Source organism: Artemia sp. Qi Xiang Cuo, chromosome 15, assembly GCF_049724085.1.
Source record: "Artemia sp. Qi Xiang Cuo chromosome 15, ASM4972408v1, whole genome shotgun sequence".
NCBI classification, from domain to species: Eukaryota; Metazoa; Arthropoda; class Branchiopoda; order Anostraca; family Artemiidae; genus Artemia; species Artemia sp. Qi Xiang Cuo.
This window is the reverse complement of record NC_142808.1, coordinates 13,702,548-13,725,624: the sequence shown is the minus strand read 5'-3', so window position 1 is coordinate 13,725,624 and position 23,077 is coordinate 13,702,548. Positions and strand designations below refer to the sequence as shown.

Here is a 23,077-nt window from a genome sequence, read left to right as displayed (position 1 = left end):
GCTTAATATCTGCCGGTCCTAGATGCCTAAGGGGACTCTTCAATAACGCCCATGAAGCCTTATGACCCTTCTAACTCGCTATTTGCATCTGATCACTCCATTTCCCTAAACTCGTGAACTTACATCCAAAATAAATATAATCCTTAACTTCCTTCATCTCTTTCTCTTTAAAATAAAACTTATTCTTTTCCCTTTCATCATTTCCAAAAACTAATATAACTGATTTTTCAATATTTAAAACTAATTTTTTACTCTCCAGATAACTATCCAAAATCTCTAACATCGTTTGCAAATCCGGAGCCGATTTCGCAAGCAATGCAATGTCATCTGCAAATGATAAACAAAACAGCTCCAGCAACATTAAATTTAACATAGGGACATTTCTATTTCTAAAATACTGCTCAATATCATTAATAAAAAGAGAAAACAAACGCGGTGATAGAGTGCATCCCTGTTTGAGGCCTACATTACTTAAAACTGGCCTAGAATAAGAAATACCTACCTTCACTACTAGTTTAACCACCTCATACATTTTCATTATAACTTCTACTAACCTAATTTCACCAACACCACTTTCAACAAACTCCTTGAAACTTCGTCAAATGCTCCCCTAATGTCCAAAAACGCCGTATATAGCCTATTTTTCCTATGCCTCGTATATTTACTAGCTAAAGCCTGTAAACAAAATATTTGATCAATTGTACTATAGTTTTTCCTAAACCCTGCCTGACATTCAATTAATATATCTTTATAATGCAACCATTTATCCATCCTATTAGAAAGGACTCTACAAAATAGCTTACTGATAGAACTTCCTAAACTTATCCCCCTATAGTTCTTGTGTAGGTTTCTTTCTCCTTTCTTAAATAATGGGATCATAATCGATATCTGCCAATTTTTTGGCCATAGAGGTGTACTTAGAATTGCCGAGAATATCAATGCAAGCACTGGCAGTATCCATGCTCTTGACCATTTCAGCAGCTTAGTTGGTACTCCATCGATGCCCGGTGCTGAATTCCCTCTCATGCTTTTCAAGGCGTGCCATATTTCCTCCTGTCCAACCGGTTCCAGTAGTTTAGCGTCCTCTTAATCCAACTCAAAATCGGCTGTTTCTTCTAAGCTATTCATCTCCTCATCATCTCTCTCTTCGTCCTCTTCGGTGTATATCTCTTTATATTTTTGTTCTAAGTATTCTGGCCAGGGATCCGCGTGAGGGGCTGAATCAGTCAACCTTCTATTTTCTGTTGATTTACTAATTAACTTCCAGAACTCCGTTGTATCATTCAAGCTAAATTTCTCCCGTATGTTTTTGCTCTCTTCCTCTTCAGAGCGTCTCTTCTTCAACTTAAGTAGCCTTTTATATCCCCATCGCTTGTCCCTAAAAACCTACAAATTATTTTCCAGATCAACTGTACTACTAGCCTTAAGCAATCTGAAAGCTACTAAAACCACCTTCTTCTTTTCCTCACATTCCTTATCAAAAAAACTCATCAAACCAGTGCTTCTACCATTTTTTCTCCTGCATGCCACCTTAGTTCCAATCTTATACAAAACCCCCGACAGAAAATCAACAGAACCTGCTATATCCCCTTCCCTTGCCATATCCTCACTCTTCTGAATAAATGAATCCAGCCCTTTATCTTCAACTAGTACCTTTTTCAACTTCTCCTCACTATCATTATCAAACCTTAAACCTTCCCTCCAATCAAGCTCATTACCCATCTTTCCCTTAGCCCCAAACTTCTTTTTCCGGCTCTCAGCCCATCCCCCCTCCTAATTCAACCCTAATAGGCACGTGATCCGACCCAGCCAGCGCCATCACCTCAAAATCCACACAACAAGAAAGAAGCCCTATAACATAATCTATAACCCTTGGAGATCTACCCGAATAACATGTAAAATCCCCCACTCCTTTATCCTTCCCTGTCCTCCCATTCAAAATAACCAAATTCTGCTTACCACAAAAATCCAATAATTTTTTCCCCCAATTAGTCTTTCTCCGATGACCGTCCTTACTCGTCCTCCTCATAACCGACGGCTCAATCATATAAACTCCCTTAGTTTTTCCTAGTTCAAGATCCACCTCCTCCTCACGGGCTCCTTCGTCCTTCCCTGTATATCCGTTAAAATCCCCTAGAAAAATAAAATAATCGGACGGAAACTGTTCTGAAAAACGATCCATATCATTTTCTAATATCTCCTAGGTATCTTCATCACTAAAAGTGCTAGTTTCCGGCGGTAAATACACTGAACAAAAGATAAACGAATTACTACCTAAAGGTACTCGCACCCATACTAGATGACATGAAACACTTTTCAGCCGAGATAAATTTCGCTATCTATTCGTTATCAATAATGCACTCCTCCATAAGTTCTACCATTCTGCGATCGCTTTCTTTGTGATCCAAAATAAGAAAAACCTTCTATTCTCTCCTCTTTTTCCAGCCACGTTTCTACTAATGATACAACTGAAAAATCAGAACATTTAAGAAGACACTCTAATTTAAGATACGAAAAACCCTGAACATTCCAATGCGCTAAATGACACTCGTAATTTGCACCATGGCCCTGTTTATCCTATCCACTATTTGAGCCAATGGGTTGTGACGGGTTAAATAGCCGCCTAAGCTCCATTTTATTAGGGTCGTCAGCTCTAACCGACTTGCTCTTCTGTCTTAGGTGGTCATCTGGGCTAATAATTTGTTGGATGTTACGTTTGGGAGCCCCCACAGGCCCGACAAAAGTTGATGTGGAGCCTTTTTTAATAACAGGAGTTTCACTGTTCACCCCATTTATTTCGTTATCACTACTAAGCTCCTCTACTACACTAAAGAAAGATTGAATTGAGGATGAAGATCCAGAACGCGATCTTGAATTGCAAGGTTCTTCCAGGTTAAACCGATTATTTTCAGAAACAAAACTCTTTACTAAACTTTTTTGTGGCACTGATAAAGACCCAGGTTCCGAAAAGAACAATCTTCGGCAATCTGTCATCCTTCATCCACACAACATGCCCTAACCACCTCAACCTTTCTTTCATTATAGACCTAGAAAGTGGTATTGAACCACATTTTTCGTATAGCCTATTGTTTGAAATACGGTCAGTCAGCCGGGTACCCAGAACAATCCTTAAGCAATTTCTCTGGAAAACATCTAGCAAATCTTCATCCGCTTTTCGGAGCGTCCATACTTCAGAGCCATAGTTGACCACTGTCATCACTGTAGCTTCTAAGATTCTAATCTTTATTTCCAGACGTATCTTCCTATTCTTCCAGACTTTTTTTAACTGTGAAAAAACACCCTGAGCCTTGGCTATTCTATTTTTAACATCTTCACTGCTCCCACCATCTTTAATAACATTACTAACAAGGTAAGTGAAGCTTGCCACCTGATCGATCTTTTCATTACCCGATGTCACCTTTTCATCTTCACTTATTCCTAGCCTTAATGACTTTGCCTTCTTAACATTAATTTTCCAACCTATTCTAGCACCCTGAACTCGCGAAACCTCTAAAACTTCACTCATTTTGCTCACACTTTCATCTAGGATGCTTAAAACATCAACATAATCTAATTTCTGGAGATTTTTTACTCATCATTTGATTCCATGGTTTCCCACCACCTTTTTTTTTCTCCTTAAGACACAGCCCTACAGAATAATCCATACAAAGAGGGATAGAAAACTACCCTGCTTAAGACCTGATTCGACACAAAACCAGCTGCTAACCTCATTTCCTACCTTAACCGCAGCAGTGTTATTCTCGTACATAGCACTAATCACTTTTATGTATTTGTCTGGTATACCATACAAGGATAAAACCTTTACTAATGCTCCTCTATCAACAGAATCGAACGCTTGCTCATAATCTATAAAACTGAGGACCAAAGGTGTTTGAAAACTTAGGCACTTCTCAATTATTTCTCAATTATCTATATATATATATACATATATACATTGGATATATATATATATATATATATATATATATATATATATATATATATATATATATATATATATATATATATATATATATATATATATATATATATATATATATATATATATATATACATTGGACTACGAGTTATTTGTTTCTCCAGTCGACCAGTGATTGTTGCTCTAATGTTGGTTTTTCAGACCGTAACTGTAATGTTTGTAAAACCCGAAATTTTCTAATAAGTTTGGAAAACCTAAAATTTTCTAATAAGAATACCGCTTTGAATTGGGCAGACGTTTGTACTTTAAATTGTAACGCAAGTTGTCTCTCTTCAGTGGCTGAAGGATATATATCGACCAAGCCAATATATCTATTCTGGAGGGACAATTTACAGGTTTTTCTTATTCTGTTGTAAATAAAGCTTGCTTAACCTGTGATGGTGACACTAGCAAACCCAAAGGCATTGATAATTCTATCAAACTTATTCTTTTGGCGATTTGTTTGCTACAGCCAAATTCAGCTGGAGAATCAAAGTATTCCTCATACAGAACAATCAGCAGCGTGATTCTGGTGAAGCGGATAAGCATATTCTTACCCTCAGGCAAAGAATACAACAGTGTGAGAGATATCAGCTCTCATGGCCCATATCGATTTCGTTGCTGCTTTCGATTCTTTATCAAAGCCGAGCTTTGGAAGACCACGATGGAGAATGGCCCTCTGACAGAGTTAATTAAAACTCTTAAAGGAGCATACGAATATATAGTTACGCTATTCTGAACCCCCGACAGCAAAAGAAATGAATTTGGTGTTGATTGAGGAATGAAAAAATAGTTATCCATTTACTCCAGTCTATTCAGCTACATTATTGACTGGATAATAGCAAAAAAAATTATGCTTATGAAGAGTTTAGAGTCAGAAAGACAGAAGACAATCCAATCGCCCTCACAAACACCAATTTCGCAGACATTGTGGATTAGTACGTCTACGAAACTCCGGAAAATGCTCAACGATGCTCCCCGTACAATAAAGAAAACTGGCTTCATAATCAGTAGACCGATACAAAAGTGGTGACTTAAACATACCAATTAACCCATATATTAAACTGAAGGGTGCAGCCAATAAAACCGTAGAGTCCCAGCATCTTGGCTTAATGCTAACTCTGAACGGTGGTACAGGAACCGATATTACAGCACAAAAATGAAAAGCATGGAGCCCATTCACAAGTATGTTCCTCTGGAGAAGGTTGATATCAGGTTAAAATCTGACATAAACAAGCAAGACGCAACTGTTCAAGCTGTTGTGCTGTAAGCTTCTGAAACAAAATAAAAGGACCATATAAATAGGAGCCGAGTTGGGCTGAATAGTCTGTGCCTCATCTTAAGTAAGTAAAAGTAAGTATATAATCTCACTTCTTTATCTGTGGAAAGCCGTGGTGCTGGAAACCTGTGGATTAGTGGAAACCCGTGGAAACCTTTGAAAACCCATGGTGTTGGAAAACCGTGGATCTGCGGAAACCCGTGGGTGTTGCGAAATCAATTTTGTTCCTTCTTTCTTCCCGGCCTGTCCTTGATTATCATTTTTACTTTGTTTTAAGATTTTCCATCAAAATAGAAGCAAGTTAGAATTTGCTCTTTTTTTGAACTGTGATAATGGTTAGTAACATAAAACACGGGAAACAATAATAAATGGTATGCCTATAGTTATATTATGTAGCTTATGTGAGTTTTAGTGTCTTCCATAAATGTACAGTACATAGTGCATCTGACAAGTGCACACAAGCTTGTTTTTGGATCCGAAATCCCAGGGGACAGATACTCAGCGGTGGGGGGGGGGGGGGGCTGCTAACGATAAAATACAAAAAATGGTTGAGTTGGATAAAAAATATGAACCTTTTGAGAAAATTTAAAGTATTTCACCATTTAGGAGGCCAGGCCCAAAGCCCTCCCTGCCAAAAAACCAACCCTCTAAAAAGTTTTGCCCACATAACCCAACTTGGAGATTGTAAAATAATGACCATAAAAATAATTTTCAATATTTTATCGTCCTTCAAGATACTTCTAAGGCGTGCACATTTGCGGGGATGACAACCTTCCTCATATTCAACAGAGCCCTGGATTAAAGAGGTCTTCGAAACAAACTGTAAGTTTAGAATGACACTTGAACAAAAAAAAAACGCTCTAAAACAGCAAATTTTGATTACAATATATGTATCAGCAGAATCTGCTTTTTATGGCAATTCTAAGTATGTGAAAGTAATTAATTTCCAATCTGTCCATCTAGTTATTATAACTATAAAGAAGTTAAAAAAGCTTCCTTTCATTTCAGTGCAAGCCGACAGTTTTGGATCTTCTGCTTGATTAGATAAAAACAGTAGAAACGGTTTTTTCTTTTTACTTCAATCTTCGGTTACAATTGAGCTGGGTTGCTCCTTACTTACAGTTCGTTCCCACGAACTGTTTGACACTCTACAGAAAATTGGTAGCTCACATTATATGGGCAGATAAGGCTTCCACATTATTTAAAGATGTACAACAAAGAAAGATAATCATAGAATAGTTTAAAGGTTTACCAAGTTTTTCTATCCTAAGTAAGCTCTCCAACTCTTCTCTCTTTAGTTCTGATTGAACGTCTAGCGAATCTTGCTCCCCGGTGGTATTATTATCTAGAAGATAATTAGATTATTAACGTTATAAAAGATGAAACTTTCAAATGTAACTTATTTTCAAGAAAGTGCAAAGAACGTTCTGGTCTTTACAAGGCTTTACAAGGCATCTGGTCTTTATAACGTTCTGGCGTTGGTTCTGCTCTTGTTTGCTGCACTTTCTAGTATTTTTACGTTTAACTTCATGATTTATTGTGATCTTTGTTCGTTTTGGGTTTCACTTATTCATTTATATAGATGTATGTTCGTTCTACACCTAAAAACTATTTGACTGTATTTTCGCTCGTCTTAGGCTGAGTATAACTCTTTAATTTTCTTTTGAAAGCTTTTTTGTTGATTATTTTTTTAATGAATTTCTTTTCGCTTTCAATTGACATAGTTTTTTTTTATTTGACAACAAGTGATTTTTGTAGATTTTTTTTTGAGTTATTTTCATTGACGATCGATATTTTGGCTTGCTATTTATATATTGGACAAAATATTTTAATAGATTTTTATAATAATTCCATTGAACTTTGGATGGATGGGTATGTGGAATGTTGTTCAAAGAATGGTTTAAAAATCTGCCAAATTTATTGGCTTCTAAAGGGCTGCAGCTATTCTGAAAACTATTATGTTCCAACCCTGATATAGACAAATGTTAACCGACCGCCTCAAAATTTCTTAGAATTTTCAACTTAATTTCCTCATGTGTTCATGAAAAATCGTATATAAACACTTCTGACAACCTTAAAAGCACATAATGTCTCTTGATTTAATTCAATATCCCCCTGAATATACCATGACAGTCTTCACTCATTACCCTTAGCCATTCCTAAGATATTGCAGATATGTCCTTTTGACATCTAGAGGCATAATGTGTCTTAATATGCTCTGAGAGTTCCAACTTAATACCCTAAGCCGTTCCTTGGATGTTGCTGATACGTGAAAACCTGCAGGCATCTAACATGCCCTGGAAGTTTCAACTTGTACTCAGAGCCCTTCCCGACATATTTCCGATGCACCTTTTTAATATCACGGATGGACACAAGAGTGTTTTTATTCAGTTTAACCTCCCCTTCAACATTCGCTAATACTTTTGCCTTAATATTCTTAGCCTCATTAGCAGTAGTTATAGTAGTAATAGTTGCAGCAGCAATCATGTAGTTCCTATTTATTAGCTTAACATCCCCCCGAACATTCCCTGAAAATTTCACCTTATTACCCTTAGCCTTAGTAGTAGTTTTAGCAACTGTAGTGGGAGTAGTAGCAGTGGTAGTAGCAGTAGAAGCAGTAGTATGCACGTAGGGCTTTATAGTTAGTTCAACATTATCTGATAGTTTAACTTGATACCGTAAGACGTTCCTGAGACACTGCTGATACGTCTTTTTGACAACCTCCATATATATATAGTTTGTTTTAATTTAATTCAACATCCCCCTCAAAATTTCATGAAAGCTCCACCTTATTACCCCTAGTCTTTTTGGAGACCCTAAGTCACACCTGACCATACCTACGAAAATAGCCTTTCCTGTGAAAATGTCTCAAGAACTTTCAGTTTCAAAGCGAAATATGCCCATCCTAAGTTTCAACGACAGCACTATCTATACAATATTGAATCAAGAGTAAGCAATGATGTGTCCATTCCCCATTTATATGAACAGTTTCGACGGTCTTTGTCCTAAGGATCATGGCAAAGGCAATGGGACAGCAAGGAATAAAATTGAAACCTAAAACTCCTAGAGGAGGAGGTGTGCGCAGCTGTGTTTTACTAAGGCGGATTATTACTACAATGACTTTTTAGTACGAGTAGCGGAAATAGTAGTACCAGCAGTGATACACAACTTTTTCAAGATCAAGTTATGGTGACCAGTCAAAATTGACCATGTATGAGTGGTACCACCAGTACTTTAAACAACGCTATCCCAGACCCTAGGCAACTGATGCTCTTGCTGTTTGTAATACCAAAACTTTCTAGTTCACACTACTGAAATGCTCTCTGGGGCCTCATTCAATAGCAAAAAAAGAGAAAAATGTATAAATAATTGATAAAACAAACAAGGGTGATTTCCAGCCATAGGAAAAAAAATAAACAAAAGACAAGGCAGATATTGCAGTGAAAACTTTCCCAATGTCGTCCTCAGCACTCAAAAAATGGAAGAAAAAAGGTATATACATATACGAGAAAAAACATACGTTTTTTCTTCCGCTGAGGACGGCTTGGCGGAAATCTTTGCCAAAATATATACAAAAAATAAGAGGTGAATACATAGGTCAAGTAAGAATAGCTGAAAAGCCTCTGTCACCAATATGTCCATTTGTCAAGAAATATTAGCAGTCCTGATCAATGTTATAACGACAGAAACTAGTGATCCTGCTATGTTTCATTATATGGTTTTTGCATATTAAGCATCAGTTTATTCAACACTTTTCTCAAACAAGGATTCGTTGTTAGAGAGATTCTGTATCAATGTTAGCTACCAGTTATTTTATTATTATTTTTTTTTTTGAACGGCGGAGACGCAATCTTTAGTCGTCAGTCTTACTTGGACAGTAAAAAAGTCTTTTGTCGTTAAAAACCTCCTCAGACCTTATAAACAACTTTCTATGAGCACAAATGTCTTGTGTAGCTTTTGTATTATAAATATATCAAACCTAGTTTTTTCATAGTCACAAATCTTTTAGTTTAAGTTCAATACCACCATAACCTATACCTATAGACTTTGGTGGGTTTTTACGTCTTCTATTCGAAAGAATTCAAAAAGTCCGAGTATCTTTGCTGATTGTGCAAGATTTTTTTTTACTCTTTTTATTTTGTTTCTTCTGTTACGGAGCAGGAATATCATATATTTGGAATGGGGCTTTTTTATGTACCAGCTTAAAAGTAGAATGGAAGACCAGAAATCGAGGCAGTAAGAAGATTTGCCGGGTTGTAGGTTTATACCCGTGATAAAAAGATTTTGGCCTTCAAATATTATCTTAAACAAAATTCACTGGCCTAGGCGTTAGAGAATTGGTTTCGTGTTTGAGAAGATTGTCTGCCATAACGAAATAGGAAAAATGTTTAGGAAAAAAGCCTATCTTAAAATCTGAACAACTCAAGCCGCATATGGAATTTGGGATATGAAGATGTGGCCCATATTCTTGCAGAATTCCATTAGCTTTCTTATTAAAGAAGTAATTTGTTAGGGTAGTATCCCTGAGATGCCGGAGACCCTACAGACGGCTACACAAATTAAAATCTTTCAGGTTTGTGAATATATTAAAGAAGCGACGAAGAAAGGATAGCCGGGGGAAAGAAAAAAAAATCACTGTTTATTTTATTCATATTGTAATATAGGAGCATAATATATTTGACAAAAAATTCCGCATGGCCATGGCCACGAAAAGAAACACAAAAAAAATACACAAATACCATTAACAAAGCTATCACACAACACCCTCGAGATGGGTTATGTCCACGCGAATAAACCGCGCCAGATTCCTAATACTAGGAAAACACCCATTTCCCAGCAGGTTTCACACCAAAGGCACACCCCCCTCATCCACTCCAACAATTTCCTTTTTAACCCTTTAAACTTCCCCAGAAAATGCAATAAATTTTCCTCCCACTCTCCATATATCGGGCAACTGTAAGGACCACTCTTCATTCTAACCCTTCCCAAATATCTTCTTCTTCCCCCAAATGGCAGAGGGTTACCTCTAAAAGAAATTACCCACTCTTAGTATTCTCCCGAGATAGCCCAGCTCTAAAATATACCTCCTCTCTCCATGCCTCTTTTACGCAACCCAGAAAGCTACGTCTACAAAACCAGGGCCTTAAAGAGATCCTGTATAAGTATCACCTTTATCCGTCATCGTTTTGGACACACAGTATATAACACCACCCTACACACTTCTCGAAGTTTAACAGAGTGCATTGACACGAGCAGCCGGCCGAAACAAATTTTACTGGTCACTAATCCAAAGTTTCGGTAGATCATGAATGCAAATTACTTTTTTAATGAAATTACAGCTTTTTGTTTATATATCTCACAATTGTCAACAGCCAAAATAATCATCAATTACAAGTTTAGAAGCTCATCATAATGAAAACGGTTAATAGTATTTCTTTATTTTTCTTCGAAGTAATGAAGCTGTACGTTTTATCGATTAATTAAAGATATAATCACCATGAAATTGGCTTTTAATGAGACTTTCAAAACATGAGAAAATGTCACTTTTAAACACAAAGACTCGTGACAACAAAACTTCAATTGAAGGGGACAGTGGCAAGTCAATTTGCCTCTTTTTCTCTACTGAACCAAAACTTATTGTCGAAAACTATAGGAGCCTCTTAAGGAGGCTCCTTATGAGAAGCTCCAGTTGGTATTGAGCTAAATGACAAACTATAATCAAATATCAATGTCTAGCATCTGCACATTAAATCCTAAAGCTATCTACAGTAGTTTAATTTTACTCTGCATGGTAATGGTACTGTTGACACTAGTCTTATAGGCATTTATTTTCATCCGGCTATCGCTATACAGCCTTAAGCAATACTCCATTCCCCCTCCCTCGTGTAAAGAATACTTTACGTACATTTTAAGTTTTGATGTTGCTCCTTGCTTTCAATTGAATTATACATGTATGTATATATACCGTATCTGACCGTTTTTAAAATCATGCAAGGAAATCCAGTTCACTCTCCCCCTGTGTAAAGTTTCCACTAGAAAAGCGATTTTTTAAGACAAGTTTTGGCAAGTTTGGCATATAAAACGACATTTTTTAGGCCAGTTTTTATACCAAATTTAATTTCTCCAACAAAACAAAACCGGAATTAAGAATTTGCCATTAACCACTGTTTTCAATAGAAAAAAGAATAATGTTAATTGTGACCGTAAATCTAGCCACTTCCGCTTCCACCGGTTCTGTCCTTTCTGAAAGACATGATTAACATCATTATGATGATTCCTTTCCATTCCGAAAGACATGATTAAAATCATCATGATGATTCCTTTCCTTTTTGAAAGACATGATAAACATCATCATGATGATTCCTGTCCTTTTCGAAAGACATGATTAACATCATCATGATGAACAATAAATCATGATAACATGATTTAACCATTCTTTTTGAGGGATTTGAGACCTGCAGCCGCTCTTACAGATTCCGAAAGGTTCAGACATCAGCAGCTATGCCCCTGAGAACAAATCCAATCTCGTCGCACTTTATTCCACAGCCTAAATGCTTCAGCTTTGACCCAAAATGCTTCTCGAGGAGAAGTTAGGAACTAAACTTGTCCCTCCTCATCCCTCTATGGACCTCTCACTAAAAGTTCAAAGATTTGCTCCAGCAACATTACTTTTTGAGGTTTCAGCCATTCCTCATCCCAAAACACGATCCTCTGACCCTCCTCTCAAGTGACTGACGTACACCTATACACCAATTTACTAAATTAAAGAAATAAGTAATAAGGGAAAATGAATAATGAATAAAAAGTTACTACAAGAGAGAATAACTACTAGTGTAGCTTTCTGACCAGCTACAGTGTTTTGTTTTCAGTCCTCAATGAAAAAAAAAAAAATCACGTCATTACCACATGTCTCGTCAGAGTATTATTAGAATAGGAATCCATGGCGAATCCTAGGGAACGGGAGGGTAGAGCTGCCCCTAGGTTCGTTTGTATTTACTTTGGTACAGTCTCTACTTATGCTTATAAGAATCTGTCTAGGAAACAACAAAAATTACCAAAATAGAGGTTTAGAATGAAGTCAAACAGTGTTATCAAAATGGAGTAAAAAGGTTATCAAACGGAGGTTATTTATGAATTTGTCAAGATAAAAAAACTACCAAGTCAATTTTTGGCAATCGTCTCATTTTTTTCAAAAAATCTGGGATATAGCAGTTATTATGATTACATTCTGATTAAATAGAAATCAAAGTCAGAAATCAAACAGGTTAATTCAAACAGGAAAATGTCGCATATACAACCCTACTAACATTTTGTAACAAGAATAGATGGTAGCCCATACTCTGAAATGCCTAATTATAAACCCAAGCTTCCCAGTCCTGGGTATTATGCAGCTATACAGTTTTCAATTCTATGATCAAGCCTATTTAATTTAGATGCTCGAGATATAGTCTAGTAAAAATATGGTTTAATCTCAAATAAATTGCTATACAAATGATTCTGCTTTAGAAGATTTGCTTTATTTAAAGAATTTTACGAAAATTTTGCTTTAAACCCCGATCCCTAGAAATTAAAGAGACATTCTCGAATGAGAATGTCTCTTTGATTTCTAGGGATCGGGGTTTAAAGCAAAATTTTCGTGAAACTCTTGAAATAAAGAAAATCTTATTCAAGAACATTGCTTTGAATCGGGATACAGGTGAATTTGGGCTGAACTCTTTCTATGATAATTTATTAAAATCTGACAGAGTAAAGTTCAATTCACCCAATGTAGTTGACCTTTGTCCAAATGTTATATCATTGAACGCTAATGAGCTGAATCCAGGAAGGTCGAAGAGGCTAGCTTCAGCCTTTGATTTGAAAAGAATTAGAGATTTAAACAATATGTAGTTTTATTTGATTTTGTATATAAAGTTTTGTTTTAAATTTTTTTAGTTTAATTTTACTACTGATGACGGTCACTGTATATGTGACCGAAATATCTGGTATTTTTTTGTGAATTTTCTATACACTGTCTATTAAAAAGGATTTTATCCCTATTTTGAACTTTTATTTTATCGTCATGGAAAGGCAGTGTGGTCCCCGAAATTACCTAAATTGCTATACAAATGATTCTTTCGCTATCCGATTTCACGATCTTTCACTATCCTCATTCTCTCTCAAAACTTTAAGCCCCAGACAATTCTTTTGACTTTAAACATTTAGTTTCATGTTCATTAGCAAAAAAAGAGCGTAGAAATGACATATATAATCATATTTGCTGGTATTTACTCAATCAGCATTTTTTGCCTCAACCTAAAAAAAGTCAAGTTTGTGAAAGAGCTAGAGCGGCAAACTTTTTGGATTCAGAATCAGCACATGTTTTCTGGTTGGGTAGCGAAAGAATTATTTTTATAGCAATTTGTTTGAGGTCAACCCTTTTTTTTCTACTTATCCTAGAACCGTCCCCCAACCTCACTCTCTCTCAAAGCTTTAAGCCCAAAAACATTTCTTTTGACTTTGAACATTTAGTTTCATGTTCATCAGGAAAAAAAGAGCGTAGAAATGACATGTCTAATCACATTTCCTGGTATTTACTGAATCAACATTTTTTGCCTCAAACTCAAAAAACTCAAATTTGTGAAAGAGCTAGAGCACCAAACTTTTTGGATTCGGAATCAGCACATATATTTTGGTCGGGTAGTGAAAGATTCATTTATATAGCAATTTGTTTGAGGTTGATCCCTTTTTTTCACAATTTTTCCAGAACCTATCCCCAACCTCACTCTCTCTCAAAGTTTTAAGCCCCAAACAATTCTTTTAGCTTTAAACATTGAGTTTCATATTCATCAGCAAAAAAAAGAGCGTAGAAAGGATATGTCTAATCACAGTTGCTGGTATTTACTCAATTAACATTTTTTGCTTCAACCTCGAATTCAACCTCAAAAATTCAAATTTGTAGAAGAGCTAGAGCGGTAAGCTTTTCGGATTCGGAATCAGCACATATTTTTGGGTCGGGTAGTGAAAAAATTATTTGTATAATAATTTGTTTGAGGTTGACGCCTTTTTTTCACAATTTTCCTAGACTAATAGTCACTTACCATTAATTAACAAATCCAGGGGTAAAACTTGCTGAACTGACCTCAAAACCTCTAGTCGGCATTCTAAGATGGTTAGATGCTCATTCAATTTCCGCAACTGTGATCTTAAAACTGGTTGTGATTCCTCATTGTCTGATTTACTGAAAGAAAAAGAAACATGTCGAGGTTCACGGTGCTTACTTCCATTTTTAGATACTAGAATGCTCAGCCTTTCTCCAATATTTGGAACAGGGTCATCGATGCTGCTTGTTTGGAAACGCATTTAGTCAGATTAAAGCGCAAAATATTCAAAATAATAAAATAAGGATTTATCAGTCTGTTAAGGATGTGATTTGTTGAAATATACAAGAAGCCGCTTGAGTAATTCACATGATATATCTCTACGATACAGATTCACAGTATATCTCCGTCTGCTACTAACTTAGGATTGTTTGAAAACGCATTTAGTTAGATTAAAGCGCAAAAATCTAAAATAATAAAATAAGGATTTATCAGTCTTTTAAGAATGTTAATCGTTGAAATATACTAGAAATCACTTGAATAATTCACATGATTCTTCACGGAAAATAATGGGATACTCCAAAAAGTAAATTTCGTTCACCAATTTGCGATTCAATATATCTCCGTCTGCTAATAACTTTGAAGGAGTGTTTGAAAACGCATTTAGTCAGAATTAAGCGCAAAAAATCTTAAATAATAAAATAAGGATTTATAAGACGGTTAAGAATGTGATTTGTTGAAATACACCAGAAGCCACATGAGTAATTCACACGAGTCTTCACGAAATCAATGCGATACTCCAAAATATAGATTCCGTCCACCAATTTATGACTCACAATTTGTCTCCGTCTGCAAAGATCTTAGAAGGAGTGTACTATTATAGTTTCGGCTTGCAGTCAAAATTCCACTCGGTTAATTCATCATCCTAAGTAGTATGATCCTCATTAAATTTAATACCAACCTCAGTTTTTCCAACCTCAGATACCAACCTCAGTAATAATCCTCATTAAATTATCTATACATTCCTCAGTAAATCAACCATTTATTTGCACTATCCTTCACTTTTGCATTGGCACCGAATATTCCTCACGATAGATTATATCAATCTTGCCGGCAGTGAAACGGATAGGGAATATAATCCTAGTTATCTAAGATCCTTTACACTTTTGCAATAGCACTTTCTTAGAACTTCCGGTTCAATAGCATCTCTAAGTAATAAATTTGCTTCACTAATAAACCGAATAAAATCACGCTTTTTGAAACAAGAAATGCTACTTAACCTTGTGCCCTAAACACTAAATCTACAGAGATATATTTTATGCTCTCTGAATTGTAGATACATTTCATACCTATCACTAAAATTTTCGGAGAAAACTGTCCATATTTGTCATACATTCATGTGTGGTTCCATATCAGTGACTCCAAAACCACTAAAAAAGTGGTTAACCTTCATAAAATTGAGAACCATGTCCGAACCTCCCGCCTTTTAATGACCAGTCGTATTTCAGCATGCTATTATATTTTTTATTGTGGGAAATTTCACAATGTTAATGAACTCGTTGTAATCGGTATGTTATTTTTTATCTTTTGCAAAAAGGTAAGCCTTTAACTTTATCTTTTTTCTAACGGAAAAGCTAATCCGTAGGCATTGTTTTTTTGTACCGCCCAACGAAAAATAGCAGTCTTCAAGTATATTCTAGGTTACATCAAGTAACTAAAAAATGAAATTAATAAGCTTTAGCACACCAAAGACAAACGAGCTACTTGTGATCCGACCAAAGGTTCCGCGTTGTTAAACCGACTTCTTCTTAAAGAACCGACACATTCGCCTCTTGATAACTTAATTTTTGTCTAGTCTTTCCAGTAAAACCTACCTGGATCAGTTGGAATCTTAATTTACCAAAAAGCAATCGGTAATTCTTCACTTTTAGAGATTCCCTTCGTCAATTCGACGTGCCTCATTATAGGCCCTGGATTAAATCAGTTACTAAATTAGTCACCCATTTTATATTGTTGTTCTAAATTTTCTTCTCTCTTTAACTTAAAGTAAGGCCCAATGTTTCTCGATTGCATTTACCGAAGCTAAACACAGGTATGAGACAAGAAATGCCCATTCAATACGAACCCCGTTCCCTGTAACAACAAGGTCTACATTTTCTATCCATTTTTACGGCCCGGCTGTCTGGAACAAACTTCCCGAGGAGGTAAAAAATAAGACAGATCTGGATGATTTTCGAAATTCCCTCAGAGTAAGCTGTTTTTATCAATATGGAAGATTTTAGTGGTTGTGTGTAGAGAATGATTGGTTGAATGCTGTTGGTGAGATGATTGTTTGGGTTTTGAATGGATGAGTGATTTATGTCCCTATTTTTATTTATTTTTTTTCTCCTCTATTTTTGTGAATGTTGTGAGTTGTGTTGCGTTGTTTGCGTGGATGGTTCTCAAGCTCCCGCTTTTTTGTTGGCGGGGTGGGAGAGGGAGGCGAGAGAAGATATTTATCTGTTTGTGGGTTGGACCCTTTTTGGGTTTTATTAGGGTCCGAGGAAATAAAGTATAATAATTGAAAATATTTTTTAAAGTGTTTTTTTTTTTTTTTTCGGGTTTTTTCTGGCATGCAGTAATGCATTGGATTGTGTTTTTTTAAATGAGATGTTTGTTTATTTATTTATTGTAACCCGTTTGTAAATAAAAAAAAAAAGGTGCAATGTTATTCTCAAGATACCAACTACAGCCTCAAAGTGGATGGTTTGATGTAGGATCAAGGGTTGTCTTCAATGTAGTTAGAAGCTGAACAGATCTGCTCAGCTACCTTTGAGGAAATTTCTCTGCCTTAGCGCTTCGGATGGCAAGAAAATACTTAAGTATTTACCCTATTTTGATTACCCTTTAATGATTGGTTGCTTAAGATGTTGTTTCAATCAATATTACACATTCACTTAGGAAGGTCTTCCTTGGAGATCCGCCTTAATATACAGTGCAACAGAGCTGCCTAAATGAAGAGCAACACGGCTTCCATGTATTATTATTATCGTTTTTATTACCAGGCTACTTGATATGGAAAGTTTGGCGGTAAAAACTTCGGATGGGGCTCATTCGATTGGATATTAAAACTTCTAGAGTCCTGAGTTGAAAATGACTGAAAACCGCAATCAAACTCCTCTCGTGACCTTTTTTGCACCCTCCCCCTATCCTAACCCCTGGTCAGAATTCTAAGATAGCCATTTTGTCAAAAATGGTCTAAACGCTCAACATGTAGGACGCCAGGGATGACAAGATCCCCCCGAGCTACTGGGAAAATGTTGTAGATTATTTGGAAATTTGGTACTATATAGTAATTATAAGGAAACCAAAGGATACAAAATTCCACATTTTTGCATATAGGAGCTTTAAATATCTACAGACTCTACAGTAGGGTTTTCTGTTATGCTGAATCTGGTGGTTTCATTTTCATTAAGATTCTATCATTTTTAGTGGGTGTTTTCCCCATTTTTCGAAAATAAGGCAAATTTTTTCAGGCCCGTAACTTTTGATGGGTAAAATTAAACTTGATTAAAGTTCTATATTTGAAATCAGCATAAAAATCCGATTCTTTTGATGTATCTTCTGGTATCAAAATTTCGTTTATTAGAGTTTTGGTTACTATTGAGCCTGGGTGCTCAATAGTAAAAGTTGCTCAATAATAAAAAGTTTGTCATCACGAACTGTTTGATCGATGATCAAAGTTTATGTTATTTATGCCTTTCATTTATGTTATTTTACTGTGTTCATGACCGTATATTTGGCTTTAAAGTACACTTATTTATCTATCTATCTAATATGCAGAATAATTGTACCAAACACATTTTGCATGCAGTCCCGCTATGCTTACCCCCCCCCCTAATGTGCAAATCTATAGCGCACAATTATTTATAAAGTAACGAAGAAACAAACTAAAAAACCGGTGTGTTTTCGAATTTTACACAAAGTAAACTTGAGTGAGTGGCGCATAATACACAAGCACCAAAATTCATTCTCCCTACGGAAATTAAGAAAATAAAACTAAAAAAATTCTCAAATTTAGAAAGCCTTATTTTCCACGGGGGGCGGGGGATATTTTTCGGGTGGGTATTTTCCACGGGGGGGGGGGGTATTTTCCACGGGGGGCATTTCCGAGGGGGGGGGGTATTTTCCGCGGGGGTTATTTTCCGTGGGGGGTATTTTCCGTGGGGGGTATTTTCCACGGGGGGTATTTTCCGTGGGGGAGGGGGTGTTTTCCGGGGGTTGTTTTCCGCGGCAGGGTATTTTTCGGGGGGGGGGGGTATTCGCCGGGGGGTATTCACCTAGAACCAGCTTTGGATCTCCTATGGGTAATAGTCTGAAACTTTCAGGGAATGTTACGGGAGGTGCTGAATTAAGTCAAAAGACACTATGTACATCCAGGGTGGCAAAATGGCGCATCTGCAATACCTCAGAAGGGCTAAATGATATTAAGTTAAAATTACAGGGGATGTTGAGGGAGGAATGGACTAAATCAAAAGACACTTAGTGCATCGACACTGTCAAAATGGCGCATACACAATTTCTTAGAAACAGCTAAGGGTAATAAGTTGAAACTTTCAGAAGTTGATGAGGAGAATTCGGAACTAAATCATAAGACACTATTTATGTCCAGACCCTGAAAATGCTGTATCTACAATATCTCAGGAATGGCTACATGGTATTACGCTGAAACATTCAGAGGATATTGAGGGGGAAATTGAACTAAATAAAAAGATATTTGACATCTAGGCTGTCAAATAGTATAACTGCATAAAGTAAGGAACGACTAAGGGTATGAATTTGAGACTTTCAGGGAATATTGAGTATAAAGTTGATCTAAATAAAAAACGCTAGGTGCATGCAGCTTGTCAAAATGGTATAATTTCAGTATCTCAGGAATGGCGAAAGGTATGGAGTTGAAACTATCAGGGAATGTTGAGGAGGAAGAAGAACTGAAAAAAAAATACTATGCATATCCTGGTTGTCAAAATGGCGCATCTGTACTATCTCAGGGACGACAAAGGTTATTAAGTTGAAAGTTTCACGGAAGGGGCTAAACAATTTTTGTGTCCATTCAGACATCTATATTGTTTTGCACTATGAACGCCTATGAGATTTCTAATTTATGTCCGCTTAAGTAGCAAGTTAGATCAAAAGACTATGTGCTGCCAGTTTGTCAAAACAACAAATATGCAACAGCTTGGAAACAGCTTACAGTAAGTGTAGTAGGACGTTAAGTGTGGCTTGGAAAAAAATAGTACAGCTAGATTAAAAGAAATTGTAGGCATCCAAGTCATCACAATACCATATCTGCAATATCCCGCAAAGGAAATGAACGGCATAGGGCATCCAATTGAAACAATAGGAGAATACTGGGAGGGGTAGTCAAGGAGATTTTAAGTTTCAACTTAGGGGGGAGGCATAGGAGAGCCTTTTCCAGGGCTCGAAGAGACTTTTACAGCAAACAATTCCTATCCATCTATCTGCTCGACTTCCTTATGCTGATCTGCTTTCAAGTTCCGGCCAAGAAGAGACCTCAGTTAAAATATTAGAACCAAGGGAATCTCAATTAGGAAATATATCTGGCTGCATGGTTCTTGTCGTCCTATATTTTCATTTTTTATCAACAGCAGAACTGAACTCTTTTTAACAAATGACCTTAAAATGCATTTATTTACAAGCAGTGAAAACAAAATATAAAAGAACAAGATTTTTATAATAAATGGTCGATAAATATTTGTCTATGTTCAAGTTTATAACAGGATGGAAATCAGGAAGGCTTCAGCCTTATGGAAGGTGAAAAACTACGCTGATTTTTATCCATATGAATAGAATTCCCTTCGTTATTCACCCAAAATTCTACAGCAAAGGAATTATAAAAATTTGTTGCAAGCCAAATATAAACATTTGACTTATAAATAGCAACTCAAAATTTGAACTCTCAAGTAGAAAAAACTTAAATAAATAAAAAATTAATACTGATTGCGCTTTACTCCTTTTATTATCCAATGAAAAAATTTTACCAATTAAAAACGAGCAGGCATTAATAGAAAAAAAAATCAAAAGATAATTTTTTCGAAAAGAATTAAAGAGCTACATCAAGCTAAAGACGAGCAGAAATTATCTCATATAATATTTAAAACTTAAAACGAACAAAAATTACTATCAATGAATAAATGAGACCGAAAGCGAAAAGAAATGGCAATAAATAGTCAAATAAAACAAAAACTATCACACAAGGGAGTAGGGCTAAGGTTCCCTAAGTCTTCTAAAGGCTAGGCTGTCATCTGCGATTTACTGAGAATAGATTCAGCATGTAAGAGAACCCTACTGTGGGGGTTCCATGCTCCTCCCAACAAAGATGTGGAATTTTGCATTTTTGATATAAGAAAGATCACGGATATGTGTTTATTTGCTTGCTTTTTGTTTTGTTTTTACCAAGGGTGATCGTATTGAACCAATAGTCTTAGAAAATTGGGAGAGTGCTCATTTGAACGCAAATTAAAAGTTCAAGTATCCTTTCTACGTGACCTAAAACATTGGAGGATAACTACTCCCCCTTTCAAACTCCCTTTTTAATAGCCATTTGATTCAAAACAGTCCGAAGGTCCAATAATTATGCCTCTGGGGATGGCATGACCTCCAGCAGCCCATGGGGAGAGGGAGATAAATTATGCTATTTGCCCTTTGTTTACATATAGCCATGGGCGCCCATAGGCTGAATTTCAGAGGGGGGCTTACCTGGTCTAATCGGCGCTTCTAGTACTGTATAATTGAATTCTCAAGACAAAATATCATAAGCAGCGCGATAGTGCTACCTAACTAAAGAGCGATGTGGGCCCAATATATTGTTGTTTTTTTTTTTAGACCAGGGCACTTCTTGTAGAACGAAACGTCATAGGAACTTCAAAAAGAGCTCATGGAGGGCAACCAGTTATGGTGTTTTTTAAGTTATAGGGTTAGTTATAGTGCTTTTTTTAAGAATCAACGTGATAATTTTAATTCATGAAAATGACTTTGTCAATAAAAAACGAACAGAAATTCATCTAAAAAAACTTTTTCCACAAAACAAGTTTGTCAAAGAAAACTAAAAAGCTCCATTAAGCCAAAAATTGACAAAAATGAAGTCAAGTAATCATCCAAGCGTAAAACTACCACAAATAAATGAAACTCAAAATGAACAGAAATTAGAATAAATAGCCGAGTCAAAAAACTAACATTAACAAGCAAACTCGAAACGAGCAAAAACTAACATTAGTAGGGCTGATAACTCCCATGACTTCTCAAGACCAGAACATAATTTGCGATTTACTGAAAAAAAATATGTTTAAATTTTTTCACCTTTTTTACTTAAATAAGTAAAAAAGTTTTTTTTACTCACTTTTGTTTACCCTTTTTTTATTTTAAGGAATAAATATCGGTATAGATATATTAAACTGACAATTCACAATCATTTTTTTTTGTTTTTTGTTTTTTTTCAGTAAAGCCTAAGTTATGTTCTGGCCTTGAGAAGGCATGAAGGTTGTCAGCCCTAGTAATGTTAATTTTTGCTCGTTTTGAGTTTGACTAGGCTATTTATTATAATTTCTGTTCGTTTTGAATTTCATTTAATTGTTGATAGCGATTTGTGGTAGTTTTACGCTTGGAAGATTATTTGACTTTATTTGCCCAATTTTGGCTTAATAGAGATCTTTACTTTTCTTTGAAAACTTATTTGGTGGATTTTTTTAAATTAATACAAATACATGACACCCTAATTCAGCCAGGGGGGAGGCTGGCACCCCCCCCCCCTTGCCCCCTCCCCTTATGGGCACCCATGAATATAGCATTTGTTATTGGAATATATAAAAAATATATTTTGAGAGGAATTTTCTTCCCACGGAAGACAAGTTTCCGGAGTGGGAAGGGAGATTTCCTGGGGAAGTTTTACCCAGGGATGGGGGGCTGAAGGTTATGCAATTTGTCCATTGTTTATATATAGTCTTTGTTATTGGGAAATATAGCGAATTTTTTTAGGGGAACTTACAATGGAGGGATTTAACGAGGAAAATTCCCTACGAAGGGGGCGGGAAATTCTCTGCATGAATTAGAAAGTAATCAGAAATTAAAGAAAAAATAAAAAATCCCCCTGGATTTTCCAGAGGGAATATTCCGGAGAAAATTTTTTGTGAGGAAGGAATTATCCAGAGAAAAATTTCCAGGGAGAAGTTTAAGCGGGGGCAAATTTTTTGTGAGGGAATTTTCTGCGGGGGAGATTTTTAGTGGGGAAAGAATGTTCTGGGAGAAAGTCTTCACCGAGAGTGGAAGCAGGTTTCCCGCCATGATTTGAAAAAGAATAGAAGTTAAATACAAATTTAATTGGAAAGCAGGGGGGGTGGGGAGTGGGGCGGGGGTTATGTGGGAGGATCTTTCCATGAAGGAAGTTTTCATGGGGGAAGGGATTCAACAGAGCATTTTTTTAACTGAAGGTAAGGAACAACATCGAAACTTAAAATGAACATGCATTATTCCATACATGTGGGGGGAGGGGCTCTTTGCATTATGTGGGAGGATCTTTCCATGAAGGAAGTTGTCATGGGGGAAGGGATTCAACTGAACATTTTTTCAACTGAAGGTAAGGAGCAACATCGAAACTTAAAATGAACATGAATTATTCCATACATGTGGGGGGGGGCTCCTTGCTCAACTCTAGCTCTTTACATCAAAGATTGACTTTTTGGTCTT

The 23,077-nt window shown here is 36.2% G+C and overlaps 1 protein-coding gene across 1 annotated transcript in view; it reads right to left on the bottom strand.

The window, feature by feature from the left end:
- Positions 1-23,077, bottom strand: part of LOC148943354 (uncharacterized) — a 463,023-nt gene that overhangs the window by 124,146 nt on the left and 315,800 nt on the right. The window contains exons 10-11 of the mRNA XM_089101108.1: positions 14,336-14,475; positions 6,511-6,603 (exon numbers count right to left, since the gene is read on the bottom strand). Coding sequence (XP_088957234.1) covers positions 6,511-6,603; positions 14,336-14,475 — 233 coding nt within the window. The remainder of the gene's footprint in view (positions 1-6,510; positions 6,604-14,335; positions 14,476-23,077) is intronic.